This window comes from Bufo bufo, chromosome 6 (assembly GCF_905171765.1).
Source record: "Bufo bufo chromosome 6, aBufBuf1.1, whole genome shotgun sequence".
Classification (NCBI taxonomy): Eukaryota; Metazoa; Chordata; class Amphibia; order Anura; family Bufonidae; genus Bufo; species Bufo bufo.
The window spans coordinates 389,109,538-389,126,545 of NC_053394.1; the positions used below are offsets into that span (position 1 = coordinate 389,109,538).

Consider the following 17,008-nt stretch of genomic DNA (forward strand, 5'->3'; position numbering starts at 1 on the left):
ACTGCATCCCTCCAGTCAGGGTCATCCTCCTCCTTGTAGTGGAACGCTGTTCGGGAACAAGCTGATTTTATACTGCTATAGCCAGTGGCGCTGTACGGGTACTACCATTTCCATCAACTTTGTAAATCCACAAACGGTGTCTCTGAGCTGCTTCTTCTCACACTAGGATGCCATCCCACTGCTTGCCACCAATGTAATGGATCTCCTGGCACCCTGACTGGGTACCTCTATTGATGGATACTCTTAGTGCTTCCCTAGCGTTCCAAGCACTCCACGTTGAGAGTAAAACAGGAACTGACTTTATTGAAGACCAACTCAGTATATATACAGTTCAAGAAGTCTAACAACATAAATCAATCAAAACATGAACAGCATGCAAACAGACCCCCCCCCCCCAGTATTTTAATGAATGAAAAGAAAGAGAGGAGACACATGTGATGGGATTATCTCCTGAGTGTATGATAGGGTGATCTACTAATCTACACCGGAGTCGGCTACTCCTAAAGTCAGCTATCTTAATCCCATCACTAACACAATCAGTTGGAGTCTCAGTGCAGAGTTAGCCCTTTTTGTGTTGCTGGATCCACATCCTGCACCTTTAGTGGGCAATAGGAAATATGTGGCACATAAACTCCACAAATAAATCAGGGTTCATAGTTCAATGTAACCCCAAAAGGTCTGAGGGGGGGTCTCCATAGTTCTGGGTCCATTATTCCGTAGGATGGAGGCTAGCCCTCAGGCTTCTCCAGCAGCCCCAGCGACGGTTCAGTCCGTCACAGTATGTATACTAATGCCAGAAGCCTGACTAATAAAACTGGGGAACTGGAATTAGTGATGTGTGAGGAGGACTATAACAATGAGGATAACTGAGACAAGGCTGGATGATAGCTATGACTTGGTGGTTAATGTACAGGGTTACAGTCTGTTTAGAAAGGATCATCAAAACCGGAGAGGGGGAGGGGTCTGTCTGCCTTTACATAAAGTCCTGACTAAAGCCCACCGTCCGTTTTTTCTCTCACCAAACATTTGTGTTTAAAGGAGATATATATATAAAAAAAAACACCTTAGTTTCACTTTTAACTGGATCTGTCCTCTGATTACCAATATTTATTCAATACAGGGGACTATGTTTATTTGGGGAGCTCTCACAGCGGTCACAATCATCACTCCAAGCCCTCAGCTACATCTGGTAACTGAAAGCAAGGTGCTGTTTTATCTCCCTGTAAAATGGAGTATCTGAAGAAATGAAGCCAGTTAGTGACCACCATAAAACCACATAAGGGAGATCACTAATGGGCTAAGCATGAAGATGGATTCTCTTATATATGTTTTTTTTTATGTTTAACAAGGTATGATTTATGGTTGAAACACATATCACATTCTGAACATGAAAATGGCTTCTCCCCTGTGTGAATTTTCTGATGTGTAACAAGAGTTGATTTACGGTTAAAACATTTCCCACATTCTGAACATGAAAATGGCTTCTCCCCTGTGTGAATTCTCTCATGTATAACAAGTTCTGATTTCATCTTAAAACATTTCCCACAATCTGAACATGAAAATGGCTTCTCTCCTGTGTGAATTCTCTGATGTATAACAAAAGCCCATTTCTGCTTAAAACATTCCCCACATTCTGAACATGAAAATGGCTTCTCCCCTGTGTGAACTCTCTGATGTATGACAAGATGTGATTTATTGGTAAAACATTTCTCACATTCTGAACATGAAAATGGCTTCTCTCCTGTGTGATTTCTCTGATGTATGACAAGTCCTGATTTCATCTTAAAACATTTTCCACATTCTGAACATGAAAATGGCTTCTCTCCTGTGTGATTTCTCTGATGTACAACAAGAGCCCATTTCTGCTTAAAACATTCCCCACATTCTGAACATGAAAATGGCTTCTCCCCTGTGTGAATTCTCTGATGTATAACAAGATGTGATTTTTGGTAATAACATTTCCCACATTCTGAACATGAAAATGGCTTCTCACCTGTGTGATGTCTCTGATGTATAACCAGATGTGATTGTTGGTGAAAACATTTCCCACATTCTGAACACGAAAATGGCTTCTCCCCTGTGTGATTTCTCTGATGTATAACAAGATCTGATTTATTGGTAAAACATTTCCCACATTCTGAACATGAAAATGGCTTCTCTCCTGTGTGATTTCTCTGATGTACAACAAGAGCCCATTTCTGCTTAAAACATTCCCCACATTCTGAACATAAAAATGGCTTCTCCCCAGTGTGAATTCTCTGATGCATAACAAGATGTGATTTTTGGTGAAAACATTTTCCACATTCTGCACATGAAAATGGCTTCTCTCCTGTGTGACTTCTCTGATGTATAACAAGATGTGATTGTTGGTGAAAACATTTTCCACATTCTGAACATGAAAATGGCTTTGCCCCTGCGTGATTTCTCTGATGTATAACAAGACCTGATTTATTGTGAAAACCTTTCCCACATTCTGAACATGAAAATGGCTTCTCTCCTGTGTGATTTCTCTGATGTTCAACAAGAGCTGATTTCTGACTAAAACATTTTCCACATTCTGAACATGAAAATGGCTTCTCCCCTGTATGATTTCTCTGATGTACAACAAGAGCCCATTTCTGCTTAAAACATTTCCCACATTCTGAACATGAAAACGGCTTCTCCCCTGTGTGATTTCTCTGATGTGTAACAAGATGTGATTTTTGGTAAAAACATTTCCCACATTCTGAACATGAAAACTGCTTCTCCCCTGTGTGATTTCTCTGATGTGCAACAAGATGTGATTTTTGGTGAAAACATTTCCCACATTCTGAACATGAAAATGGCTTCTCCCGTGTGTGAATTCGCTCATGTCTAACAATACCAGATTTAAATCTAAAACATTTTCCACATTCTGAACATGAAAATGGCTTCTCTTTTACGTGAGCTGTTTGATGTTTAGCACCTCTTCTGTGACTTTTATTCTGTGTTACAGTCTGTGATAAATCAGAAGATCGGACCTGTTTAAAAGAATCAAATGATGCATTTTGGCTGTGATTGGATGAGGGTATATCTTGCATATTGGCATGCTCTTCAAATGTATCTTGTGTGATACCACAATCATCTTCAAAATCTGAAGATACCAGATGTTTCTCTGAGTTCCTGGTACAGTCATCTGCCAAAAACAAAACATATTTTATTATTGATGAATAACATTAAAATTGCATAGAAGTTTTATAACTTTTCCAATAAAAAAAATCCACAGAAATTACAAGGCATGGCACAAAATTAAAGTATCAATTGACTAAAACAGTGGTGGCCAAACAGACCACAATCTAATAGTAGACAGAGGGTCATAACTAGAAAACGCTGGCTCCCACCTTGAGCAACTTCCCTGCAACCCCCACCCAATCAGTCATTTAAATATTCGCTCTATTGCTATAACTTAGTTTTTTAGAATATTCGTAATATTCTAAAACAAGAATATATAGCAATATAGAGAATATTCGTAAAATACACATATAGACTGCAATTTAGCTAATATAGTGCAATAATCATTTTTTTTTATAGTCCAATTTTTTTTGTCTCTTCTGAAGTTGAAAAATACTATAGCACTATATTAGCTAAATTGCAGTCTATATGTGTATTTCACGAATATTCACTATAATACTACAACTTCGTGTTTCCGAATATGACGAATATTCTAAAAAAAGAAGCTATAGTTATTTAGAATATTCTTTTTTTTTTTTTTCAATCTGCACGGTCGTTCGCATACTCCTCCCCGACAAGCGTCTCAGTCACCATGGGAACACCTGTGGTGTAGAATATACCATCGGATCTGAGTTTTCACGATCTCAGGGAAAACTCAGATCCGATGGTATTTTCTAACCCACAGGCGTTCCCATGGTGACGGGGACGCTTGTCGGGGAGGAGAATGCCAACGACCGTACAGATTTAAAAAGACGAATATTCTAAAGAAAGAATATATTCCCTATATTGCTATATATTTATTTTTTAGAATATTCTTCATTTTATTTTCCATATGAAAACATGATTCCTTCCTGCTTGAGTTGCTTGTGGGCCAATGACTCATTGACCCACAAGAAAGAAGCAGGGAAGAATCATGTTTTCAGATGTTAAAAAATGACGAATATTCGATATAGCAAATATATAGCTATATATTCGCGAATTTGCGAATAATATTCTCAATTCGAATATTCGCGCTCAACCCCTCTTAGTGCCCCACACACTAGTTATCTCCTCTTAGTGTCCCTTTCACAGTGTAATTCCTTCTTAGTGCCCTCTTCACAGTACTGATGCTCCCTAAGTGCCCCCACTCAGCAGAATGTTCTCTTGATGTCTCCAAACAGTAGTTATGCCCCTTTGTGTGTCCCCTACAGTAGTTATGCCCCCTAAGTGCCCCCACACAGTAGTTATGTCCCCTTTGTGCACCTCCTGCAGTAGTGCTGTCCCTTAGTGTCCCCTTTACATCAGTGAAGCTCCTGTACTGTGAATAAAGTTAAAAAAGTAATACCGAGCACATCATGCTCTTCCCAGCAGCAGGCAAATATCTGGTGTTCAGTGGTGAGACTTTTTTGTATGACCTCTTAAGGCTACATTCACTCGTGAAAAAAAGACCATAAAAAACAAACACACTCAGTTTTTCATGGCCATTTTTCAACCATGTTTGCATCCCTTTCTTGGTCGGATGATTTGAATTCATTTTTAATAGCCATTATTTGAGGCCATTTTCCACTAGTGTACCCATTTTAAACGGCTATTACATGGATGCACTTCTGTCTAAATGGCCATTAAAAAAAGTCTCATTGATTTAAATGGGGTCCATCTGGCAATGAAAACGGCCACAAATAGGACATGTCCTATTTTTCACAAACACTATTCACTCGCCTTAAAAAAAATGGCCATGTGAATAGAGCCATTGAGTTCAATTAATTCTAAAAACAGCTGTGTGCCATTTTTGCTGTGTGCCAAGCTGTGTGCCTGCAGCCTTTCCCGATTACACAAGCTACATATAGCGCCAAAGAATAATCCTGTGACCCGAACATCATCACTGGAGCTAGGACATTGTGCACACCGAGGTCTTTCCAAATCTCAGTCCTGTCACTCAAGTAAACAAACTGCATGGCCCACACCATAACATCATCTTTTTTTTCATGCATTTATATTAAAGGGGTTGGCTCATCTGAGACAATGGGGACAATTCACCAGGATATGCCCCTATTGTCTGGTAGGTGTGAATCCCACAGCTGGGACGCGCACCTATCTCCTAAACGGAGCCCCGAAAGTGGTGGAGGATGCACTGTGCATGCGCAGCACTGGCTTGGCTATTTTTGTCAGGCCCATAGAAGTGAATGGAAACAGTGGCCGGTCATGCACAGTGCGCTCCCATTCACTTCTATGGGGAGAGCGCTTGGTGGTGGCTGGACCAGAGTCCTCCAGCCACCACTTTGGCCAGCTCTGTTCTCAATATAGGTGCAGGTCCCAGCGATTGGACCCGCACCTATCAGACAATGGGGGCATATCCTAGTGATATGCCACTATGGTCTCAGACGAGACAACCCCTTTAAGTCCTTGCGACTCATATATACTCTACACACCATCCAAAGATTATGAAAAGTATATCACTAGAGAGGAACCAATTTCTTGAAATACATTTCAGGTGTAATTCTGAAGAATCAGTCAGAAGAGAGAACAAATAAATTCGACCAGAATCGAACCTGCTCCCATTGGCCTGATAATCTGTGTATGCCTCTCTGGCAGATCTACTCCTTGGCATCAGCTGTAGGTGTGTGATGTGTGACGATGCCACCTGCCACACTGAATACCCTGCACTGGAGGCTGGACAAGACAGTACACATATCAAACTGGGCCAGTTCCAGCCACTGATCCAATCTCCCTCCCAGAAGTCTATGGAGTCAGAGGACAGGCTATGTGCAGAAGACAGGGAACAGTCCAGGTTCAACTGAACCCGGTTGTTCAGGCAATGCTTGTCCTTGTGCTGATATGCGTCAGGTTGGCACAGCACTTTAAAGGGACACTGACAGGCCCAATAAGCATATTTAGGTATATATATGACAGTACAGGTCTTATCAAGTGTATTAACCACTTAAGGACCACAGGTTTATACCCCCCTAAAGACCAGGCCCTTTTTTACAAATCGGCACTCCACAACTTTAGCGGTTTATTGCTCGGTCATGCAACTTACCACCCAAATGAATTTTACCTCCTTTTCTTCTCACTAATAGTGCTTTCATTTGGTGGTATTTCATTGCTGCTGACATTTTTACTTTTTTTGTTATTAATCGAAATTTAACGATTTTTTTTGCAAAAAAATGACATTTTTCACTTTCAGTTGTAAAATTTTGCAAAAAAAAACGACATCCATATATAAATTTTGCTCTAAATTTATTGTTCTACATGTCTTTGATAAAAAAAAAATGTTTGGGTAAAAAAAAATGGTTTGGGTAAAAGTTATAGCGTTTACAAACTATGGTACAAAAATGTGAATTTCCGCTTTTTAAAGCAGCTCTGACTTTCTGAGCACCTGTCATGTTTCCTGAGGTTCTACAATGGCCAGACAGTACAAACACCCCACAAATGACCCCATTTCGGAAAGTAGACACCCTAAGGTATTCGCTGATGGGCATAGTGAGTTCATAGAACTTTTTATTTTTTGTCACAAGTTAGTGGAAAATGATTATTTTTTTTCTTACAAAGTCTCATATTCCACTAACTTGTGACAAAAAATAAAAACTTCTATGAACTCACTATGCCCATCAGCGAATACCTTGGGGTGTCTTCTTTCCAAAATGGGGTCACTTGTGGGGTAGTTATACTGCCCTGGCATTCTAGGGGCCCAAATGTGTGGTAAGTAGTTTGAAATCAAAATGTGTAAAAAATGACCGGTGAAATCCGAAAGGTGCTCTTTGGAATGTGGGCCCCTTTGCCCACCTAGGCTGCAAAAAAGTGCCACACATGTGGTATCACCGTACTCAGGAGAAGTTGGGGAATGTGTTTTGGGGTGTCATTTTACATATACCCATGCTGGGTGAGATAAATATCTTGGTCAAATGCCAACTTTGTATAAAAAAATGGGAAAAGTTGTCTTTTGCCAAGATATTTCTCTCACCCAGCATGGGTATATGTGAAATGACACCCCAAAACACATTCCCCAACTTCTCCTGAGTACGGAGATACCACATGTGTGACACTTTTTTGCAGCCTAGGTGGGCAAAGGGGCCCATATTCCAAAGAGCACCTTTCGGATTTCACCGGTCATTTTTTACACATTTTGATTTCAAACTTCTTACCACACATTTGGGCCCCTAGAATGCCAGGGCAGTATAACTACCCCACAAGTGACCCCATTTTGGAAAGAAGACACCCCCAGGTATTTCGTGATGGGCATAGTGAGTTCATGGAAGTTTTTATTTTTTGTCACAAGTTAGTGGAATATGAGACTTTGTAAGGGAAAAAAAAAAAATCATCATTTTCCGCTAACTTGTGACAAAAAATATAAAATTCTAGGAACTCGCCATGCCCCTCACGGAATACCTTGGGGTGTCTTCTTTCCAAAATGGGGTAACTTGTGGGGTAGTTATACTGCCCTGGCATTTTCCAGGGGCCCTAATGTGTGGTAAATGACCTGTGAAATCCGAAAGGTGCTCTTTGGAATGTGGGCCCCTTTGCCCACCTAGGCTGCAAAAAAGTGCCACACATGTGGTATCGCCGTACTCAGGAGAAGTTGGGGAATGTGTTTTGGGGTGTCATTTTACATATACCCATGCTGGGTGAGATAAATATCTTGGTCAAATGCCAACTTTGCATAAAAAAATGGGAAAAGTTGTCTTTTGCCAAGATATTTATCTCACCCAGCATGGGTATATGTAAAATGACACCCCAAAACACATTGCCCAACTTCTCCTGAGTACGTCGATACCAGATGTGTGACACTTTTTTGCAGCCTAGATGCGCAAAGGGGCCCACATTCCTTTTATGAGGGCATTTTTAGACATTTGGATCCCAGACTTCTTCTCACGCTTTAGGGCCCCTAAAATGCCAGGGCAGTATAAATACCCCACATGTGACCCCATTTTGGAAAGAAGACACCCCAAGGTATTCAATGAGGGGCATGGCGAGTTCATAGAAATTTTTTTTTTTGGCACAAGTTAGCGGAAATTTTTATTTATTTATTTTTTTCTCACAAAGTCTCCCTTTCCGCTAACTTGGGACAAAAATTTCAATCTTTCATGGACTCAATATGCCCCTCACGGAATACCTGGGGGTGTCTTCTTTCCGAAATGGGGTCACATGTGGGGTATTTATACTGCCCTGGCATTCTAGGGGCCCTAAAGCGTGAGAAGAAGTCTGGAATATAAATGTCTAAAAATGTTTACGCATTTGGATTCCGTGAGGGGTATGGTGAGTTCATGTGAGATTTAATTTTTTGACACAAGTTAGTGGAATATGAGACTGTGTAAGAAAAAAATAATAATTTCCGCTAACTTGGGCCAAAAAAATGTCTGAATGGAGCCTTACAATGACAGGGGGGTGATCAATGACAGGGGGGTGATCAGGGAGTCTATATGGGGTGATCACCCCCCTGTCATTGATCACCCCCCTATAAGGCTCCATTCAGATGTCCGTATGTGTTTTGCGGATCCGATCCATGTATCCGTGGATCCGTAAAAATCATACGGACATCTGAATGCAGCCTGACAGGGGGGGTGATCAATGACAGGGGGGGTGATCAATGACAGGGGGGTGATCAGGGAGTCTATATGGGGTGATCACCCCCCCTGGAAGGCTCCCGGGAGACGCCTGTATGTGTTTTGCGGATCCGATCCATCTATCAGTGGATCCGTAAAAATCATGCGGACGTCTGAATGGAGCTTTACAGGGGGGTGATCAATGACAGGGGGGTAATCAATGACAGGGGGGTGATCAGGGAGTCTATATGGGGTGATCACCACAGTTATTGATCACGCCCCTGTAAGGCTCCATTCAGACGTCCGTATGCGTTTTGCGGATCCGATCCATCTATCAGTGGATCCGTAAAAATCATGCGGACATCTGAATGGAGCTTTACAGGGGGGTGATCAATGACAGGGGGGTAATCAATGACAGGGGGGTGATCAGGGAGTCTATATGGGGTGATTAGGGGTGATCAAGGGTGAATAAGGAGTTAATAAGTGACAGGTCGGGGGGTGTAGTGTAGTGGTGCTTGGTGCTACATATTACTGAGCTACCTGTGTCCTCTGGTGGTCGATCCAAACAAAGGGGACCACCAGAGGACCAGGTAGCAGGTATATTAGACGCTGTTATCAAAACAGCGTCTAATATACCTGTTAGGGGTTAAAAAAATCACATCTCCAGCCTGCCAGCGAACGATCGCCGCTGGCAGGCTGGAGATCCACTCGCTTACCTTCCGTTCCTGTGAGCGCGCGCGCCTGTGTGCGCGCGTTCACAGGAAATCTCGGCTCACGCGAGATGACGCCAATCAGCGTTAGTGTGACCTGGGAGAGCCGCCGCAATGACGCCTTTCGGCGTTAGCGCGGCGGCAAGTGGTTAAAATCATCTAAGTATCCCCCCTGTCCACCTTATAAATACCGAAAACTAAAGTTTTATAACCTGCTTGTCTCGTCTCCAATCTGCCCAAGGGGCGGCGTTTCATCTCAAAATGCGCCCAGCCAGCCGCTCCCAACTGCCGTTCTGAAGCCCCGCCCAGCTCATCAATATTCACTTCGCTGGGCGGCGGCTACAACTCTCCCCGACTCAAGATCCTGCCCATGGCCAATTCAATCCTCTGGGCATGTCCTCCGTCTAATCTTCAGCGCATGCGCCCGGCCGGGGTCACATCGCGCCTGCATACAGACAGTCTGCGTCTTAGAGGCCGCTGCAGCCTCTGCTTTATGCGCATGCGCCGGGCACTTGAGTCGGGGAGAGTTGTAGCCGCCGCCCAGCGAAGTGAATATTGATGAGCTGGGCGGGGCTTCAGAACGGCAGTTGGGAGCGGCTGGCTGGGCGCATTTTGAGATGAAACGCCGCCCCTTGGGCAGATTGGAGACGAGACAAGCAGGTTATAAAACTTTAGTTTTCGGTATTTATAAGGTGGACAGGGGGGATACTTAGATGATTTTAATGCACTTGATAAGACCTGTACTGTCATATATAGATACCTAAATATGCTTATTGGGCCTGGCAGTGTCCCTTTAACCCCTTAAGGACGCAGGGCGTACCGGTACGCCCTATTTCCCGAGTCCTTAAGGACTCAGGGCGTACCGGTACGTCCTAACTTTAAATACAGATTCCGGCGCCGCGGGGGTTAATGGGAACGGGATGCCGGCTGAAATCATTCAGCCGGCATCCTGTGACAACGCCAGGGGGGGGGTCATGTGACCCCCCCTATCGGCGATCGCCGCAAACCGCAGGTCAATTCAGACCTGCGGTTTGCTGCGCTTTTTGCAGTTTCTGATCAGAAACCTTAGTGTCAGGGACCGCGGGGATCAGAAACCTTAGTGCCCCTCAAACAGATTTTACACCCCCTCCTTCGCCCCTGCATGATTTTTTGCCGGCGGGTGGTGCAGGGGGAGGAGTTGTGGGCGGTGGGGGCGGTGCGGGAGGCGGGATCGCGATCCCCCGCCCGCCTCCCCTTGAAAATTCGTTGGCTTCTAGTGGGTATACCAGGGTGCCAGCACATTGCTGGCACCCTGGTATAAACGGCTGACATCGGTGATGCGATGTCAGCCGTTTAACTCTTTCCATACAGCGGTCCATACGGACCGCTGTATGGAAAAAGTTAACAGTAAGAGGGAGCTCCCTCTCCCATCGGGGGGGTGCAGTGCCTTTGCAGCCCCCCGATGGAGAGGGAGAGAGCCCCCAGACAGCCACCCGACAGATCCCCTCCTTACCCTTCCCCGTCTGCGCAGTTCTGACCAGTACTGAGCAGACGGGGAAGGTTCCCATGGCAACAGGACGCCGTCTCAGGCATCCTGCTGATCATGGTGCTGAACAGATCTGTGCTAAAAGGCATAGATCTGTTCAGACAAAGTGTAAAATACAGTACAGTACAATATATATTGTACTGTACTGTATTATACAGACATCAGACCCACTGGATCTTAAAGAACCAAGTGGGTCTGGGTCAAAAAAAAAGTGAAAAAAAAAAAGTAAAAATCAAAAAAACACATTTATCACTGATTAAAAATGGAAAAAATAAAATTCCCTACACATGTTTGGTATCGCCGCGTCCGTAACGACCTGATCTATAAAACGGTCATGTTACTTTCCCCGCACAGTGAACGCCATAAAAATAAAAAAATAAAAACTATTAGGAAATTGAAATTTTGCCCACCTTACTTCCCAAAAAAGGTAATAAAAGTGATCAAAAAAGTCGCATGTACGCCAAAATAGCAATACCAATCAAACCGTCATCTCATCCCGCAAAAATCATACCCTACCCAAGATAATCGCCCAAAAACTGAAAAAACTAGGGCTCTCAGACTATGGAAACACTAAAACATGATTTTTTTTGTTTAAAAAATGAAATCATTGTGTAAAACTTAAATAAATAAAAAAAGTATCGACCGACTCTATAAAAATATCACATGACCTAACCCCTCAGGTGACCACCGTAAAAAAATAAAAATAAAAACGGTGTAAAAAAAAGCAATTTTTTGTCATCTTACGTCACAAAAAGTGTAATAGCAAGCGATTAAAAAGTCATGTGCACCCCAAAATAGTGCCAATCAAACCGTCATCTCATCCCGCAAAAAATGAGACCCTACTTAAGATAATCGCCCAAAAACTGAAAAAACTATGGCTCTTAGACTATGGAGACACTAAAACATTTTTTTTGTTTTAAAAATGGAATCGTTGTGTAAAACTTACATAAATAAAAAAATTGTATACATATTAGGTATCGCCGCGTCTGTGACAAACTGCTCTATAAAATTACCACATGATCTAACCTGTCAGATGAATGTTGTAAATAACAAAAAAAAACGTGCCAAAAAATCTATTTCTTGTTACCTTGCCGCACAAAAAAGTGTAATATAGAGCAACCAAAAATCATATGTACCCTAAACTAGTACCAACAAAACTGCCACCCTATCCCGTAGTTTCTAAAATGGGGTCACTTTTTTGGAGTTTCTACTCTGGGGGTGCATCAGGGGGGCTTCAAATGGGACATGATGTCAAAAAAACCAGTCCAGCAAAATCTGCCTTCCAAAAACCGTATGGCATTCCTTTCCTTCTGCGCCCTGCCGTGTGCCCGTACAGCGGTTTACGACCACATATGGGGTGTTTCTGTAAACTACAGAATCAGGGCCATAAATAATGAGTTTTGTTTGGCTGTTAACACTTGCTTTGTAATTGGAAAAAAAATATAAAAAAATGGAAAATCTGCCCAAAAAGTTAAATTTTGAAATTGTATCTCTATTTTCCATTAAATCTTGTGCAACACCTAAAGGGTTAACAAAGTTTGTAAAATCAGTTTTGAATACCTTGAGGGGTGTAGTTTCTTAGATGGGGTCACTTTTATGGAGTTTCTACTCTAGGGGTGCATCAGGGGGGCTTCAAATGGGACATGGTGTCAAAAAACCAGTCCAGCAAAATCTGGCTTCCAAAAACCATACGGCGCACCTTTCCCTCTACGCCCTACTGTGTGCCCGTACAGTAGTTTACGACCACATATGGGGTGTTTCTGTAAACGGCAGAGTCAGGGCAATAAAGATACAGTCTTGTTTGGCTGTTAACCCTTGCTTTGTTGGTGGAAAAAATGGGTTAAAATGGAAAATTAGGCAAAAAAATGAAATTCTCAAATTTCATCCCCATTTGCCAAAAACTCTTGTGCAACACCTAAAGGGTTAACGAAGTTTGTAAAATCAGTTTTGAATACCTTGAGGGGTGTAGTTTATAGAATGGGGTCATTTTTGGGCGGTTTCTATTATGTAAGCCTCGCAAAGTGACTTCAGACCTGTAGTGGTCCCTAAAAATTTCAAGATTTGCTTCTAAACTTCTAAGCCTTGTAACATCCCCAAAAAATAAAATATCATTCCCAAAATGCTACAAACATGAAGTAGACATATGGGGAATGTAAAGTCATCACAATTTTTTCGGGTATTACTATGTATTACAGAAGTAGAGAAACTGAAACTTTGAAATTTGCAAATTTTTCAAAATTTTTGGTAAATATGGTATTTTTTTATGTAAAAAAATTTACTTTTTTGACCCAATTTTAGCAGTGTCATGAAGTACAATATGTGACGAAAAAACAATCTCAGAACGGCATGGGTAAGTCAAAGCGTTTTAAAGTTATCAGCACTTAAAGTGACACTGGTCAGATTTGCAAAAAATGGCCAAGTCCTTAAGGTGAAATAGGGCTGAGTCCTTAAGGGGTTAAAAAACTTCAATCACATTAAGAAAACTAAATTGGCTGCTGCTGCTGTGCCTTCTGAGACTTATTGTAGGGGTAGCACCACCAGAGAAGGCGGGAGGTCTCTGACTCAGCCAGGTTGGAGATGGGACTCCTAGACAGAAATGCAGGTGACAGGTATCAGTAAAACATTCTCCCCTTTTTGCTTTGATTGCAATGATCTAAAAGTATGGCTATCCAGTAGTCATCACTTTGCTTGATGCTAACCATATGCTTGCCAGCATGTAGGCAACCAAGCATGCAGTTTGACATGCTCACCAGCATGCCTGAGGACCCAGTTCTTTAAGATTCCACTGCAATGGTTGGTCATGGCCAATGTCATTGTCGTTATCATCATCATCATCAGCATATCCATCATACCAAGCACCAACTGCATTCCCTAGCTGTGCCTGGGAAAACTCCATGTCCCCCTGCACCACAAACTTCTCCTCCTCCACTTCCTCCTTTATGCGACTTTGTCCGTCCAGGTTCCTATCAGTTAGAGGATCCCCAGCAAGCTGCTGAGGTTGTTGTTCTTCCTCTAGTCCTTGTTGCATCAGAGTGAGCATTAGTACAAATATAAATATCAGGCTGATGCCATGTTAATGCTTATCCCTACTAGGGGTTGAGTATGCTACACATGTCCCTGATGAGCTGCCACTGCCTGCGCTCAAAATAACATATGCTCTGCTGTGGTGGGGTCTCATGCATCATGTAAATCATTAATCTCTTTATGCTACTCATAGCAACGCTTCAGCATATGTAAGGTGGAATTCAAAAATTCAAACGGTACAAAGGCAGACCATTTTGACACTTAACATTCAGAAGTCCCTTTTAAGCCACATAATGTCCGGACAGTCCCCTGGACATGACCAACACCATCTGCAAGCCACGTTATTTTTTAAAAATGTATGCACCATAAATTCATGATGTGTGCCATGCAGGGAACATGTGTTATTTCCCCCAAATGAAGTGGAGCTACAATATTCCTGCCATTGTCACCAAACACTTTGTCCAGTTGTAGATGGAGGAGAGAAATCCAGAAGAAACTTGCTGCTTGATGCAGATTAGCAACTGATCTATATAGCTTCTCTCGCCCAAGCTCATCAGCTTTAAGACAACATGGCAATGCTTCAGTTTGCACATATAAAAGGAGGGAGTAGAAGTGGAAGCAACAATGTGCTCTGTTTTTGTTAGGGATAGGAGGATGTCCATTGAGGAGGAAGTGGATAAGCACCTGGTGTAGGGTACCAGATAATCAGCAATTGCAAGCGGCAGCATGGTGGCCAAGACCATACAGCAGTTTAAGAAGACAGGTTCCACTCTCACACTCTCTTATTCTGGTCACTGAAAGTTTAACATGGCACCTCATGGCAAAGAAATCTGAGGATCTGAAAAAAAAAAAAAAAATAATTGTTGCTCTACATAAAGATGGCCTAGGCTATAAAAAGATTGCCATCACCCTGAAACTGAGCTGTAGCACGTTGGCCAAGACCACACAGTGGTTTAAGAAGACAGGTTCCACTCAGAACAGGCCTCACCATGGTTGACCGAAGAAATTGAGTAGACATGCTCAGCGTCATATCCAGAGGTTGTCTTTTCAAAATAGACGTATGTCATCATGGAGGAGTGGAAGAGGAATCAAGTGGCAACCTGTGAAGCTCTAGTGAACTCCACGCCTGTGGCGAAAATAACCTCGCCACTGGATTTTGGAGGGGCCTTTTTGCCAGCCTCTTGCCTCAGGATTATGGCCCATATACTAACTTTGAAGGAGAAGGTAGACCGTCCACACAGCCTAAATCTGTGGAACTGTTTTGGGCAGGAAAGCCATGCTTGCGGTTGGCCAAATGTGACTTCCATGGAATTTGGGAACCCCTGCTCGGATGTGGGTGATTTTTGGATATGTTGTTCACCCAGATCAGAGCTATCCATGGATGTATAAATTATGAGGATATTTGGGGTTTTGAGGTGGTTTCTGTGTTTTAGGGAAAAATTTGTGTTTTCTGCCTGTGAGTGATTAAGTTAGCCCATTATGTTTAGTAATTGTATCACAGGCAGAGCCCATTGTGTTTTGGTAATTGTATTTTGTTGATCGCATCAAAGACTGCCTATTCTGTTATTAAGTGCGTCACAGGCAATGCCATTGTGTTTGTTAATTGCGTCACAGACAATGCCATTGTGTTTGTTGAATGTATAGTTTTTGTGTTTAAACTGTAAAACTGTAAAGGATTGGCTGCTATGTTATGTCCTCAGTTCCCAACCAGGTCCACGGGGGTGGTACCCTTGTTGGAAAATGTGTATATAAGTCAATGCTTGAATGTTCAATAAAGAGTTCCTGCTTTACCCTTCATCATGTTGAGGCTGGTGTTTGGGTAACTGATTGACACTGGGGAATGCTATACGCTATATACTCCCCTGGCTATAACCCCTAGCTCTTGTAAAAGCTGTTCCTGTTCCTGGTTCCTGTGGTGGTTACGGTGTCGAGTGGAGTGCTTGGAGTCCTCGGGAAGCACTAGGAGCATCCATCAACGGAGGTACCCAGTCGGGGTGCCAGGAGATCCGTTACAGTGGTGGCAGCAGTGGGATGGCGTCCTAGTGCGAGGAGAAGCAGCTCAGAGACACCGTTTGTGGAGTATATTGAGGGCAATGCTAGTATCCGTACAGAGCCCCTGGCTACAGCAGGATGGAATCGGCTAGTCTTCGGACAGCGTTCCACTACGAGGAGGAGGATGACCCAGACTGAAGGGATGCAGTCCGGAAAGGCGTCTGGCAGGAGGCCCTGGAAGATGTACAGCGTCAGCGGGGCGAGAGTCTCCCCAGTGAGGAGCAGCAGTTGCGGATGCGAGTGGCCCTGCGAATGTCCCTTCTGGGAGAGCAGCCCCTGGACGAGTGGGTGACAGGACTCGAGAGCCTGGTATGGAAGGAGCTGTGGCTAGACGACGCCTACCAGGCACTCTGGTGATACGTGATTCGGCACTCCCCCCGAGCACGACAGACCCGAGGGTGAGGATTATGATGGCCCTGGCCTGTTGTTTGAGGCCTTCGCAGAATTGGAGTTCGGAGATGCTGGAGAGTCCCGGTTCTGGGATATCTATGACTACAGGGAGGCTATGCATGATTGGGCTACAGCGACAGAGGTGAAACAAGACATGGCATCTCTAGTGACAATGTAGTGGGAGCTGGAGCAGGATTACCAATTCTTCCTCAGCTCAATTCGGCCCCAATATACACTGCCGGAGAGCTGGGTGGCAGTCCCAGACCTACAACCCTACAGCTGGGAAGACCCGACTGAAGTATCCCCTGCTTCAGTACCAGCTGCGGAGGTAGGGGACCTCATATACTGGTCCTGGGGGGGAAACCCCATATGGCAGGTGGACATGGGACTGAGGTCTCTCCACCGGCCCTACAGGGATGCTGGGCAGTCGGCCCAGATCCCCAACGGCAGCCGGATTTTCAGGAAGTAGGGACAGTCGGTCCTGCTCCCCAGCGGCAGTATGTTTTGCAGGGAGAGAAGAGCATCGTCTCCATTCCCCAGCGGCAGTGTACCTTGAAGGGAGAGGAGACAACCGGTCTCTCTCCCCAACCACAGGGGGA

General features: G+C 43.7%; 1 protein-coding gene across 1 annotated transcript in view; it reads right to left on the reverse strand.

Annotated features, from left to right (window-relative positions):
- Positions 1 to 1,106: 1,106 nt before the first annotated feature.
- Positions 1,107 to 17,008, reverse strand: part of LOC121003525 (zinc finger protein OZF-like) — a 33,840-nt gene continuing 17,938 nt past the window's right edge. Inside the window, exon 2 of the mRNA XM_040435423.1 lies at positions 1,107 to 3,154. Within this exon, the coding sequence (XP_040291357.1) occupies positions 1,320 to 3,059 (1,740 nt within the window). The 5' untranslated portion in view covers positions 3,060 to 3,154 and the 3' untranslated portion in view covers positions 1,107 to 1,319. The remainder of the gene's footprint in view (positions 3,155 to 17,008) is intronic.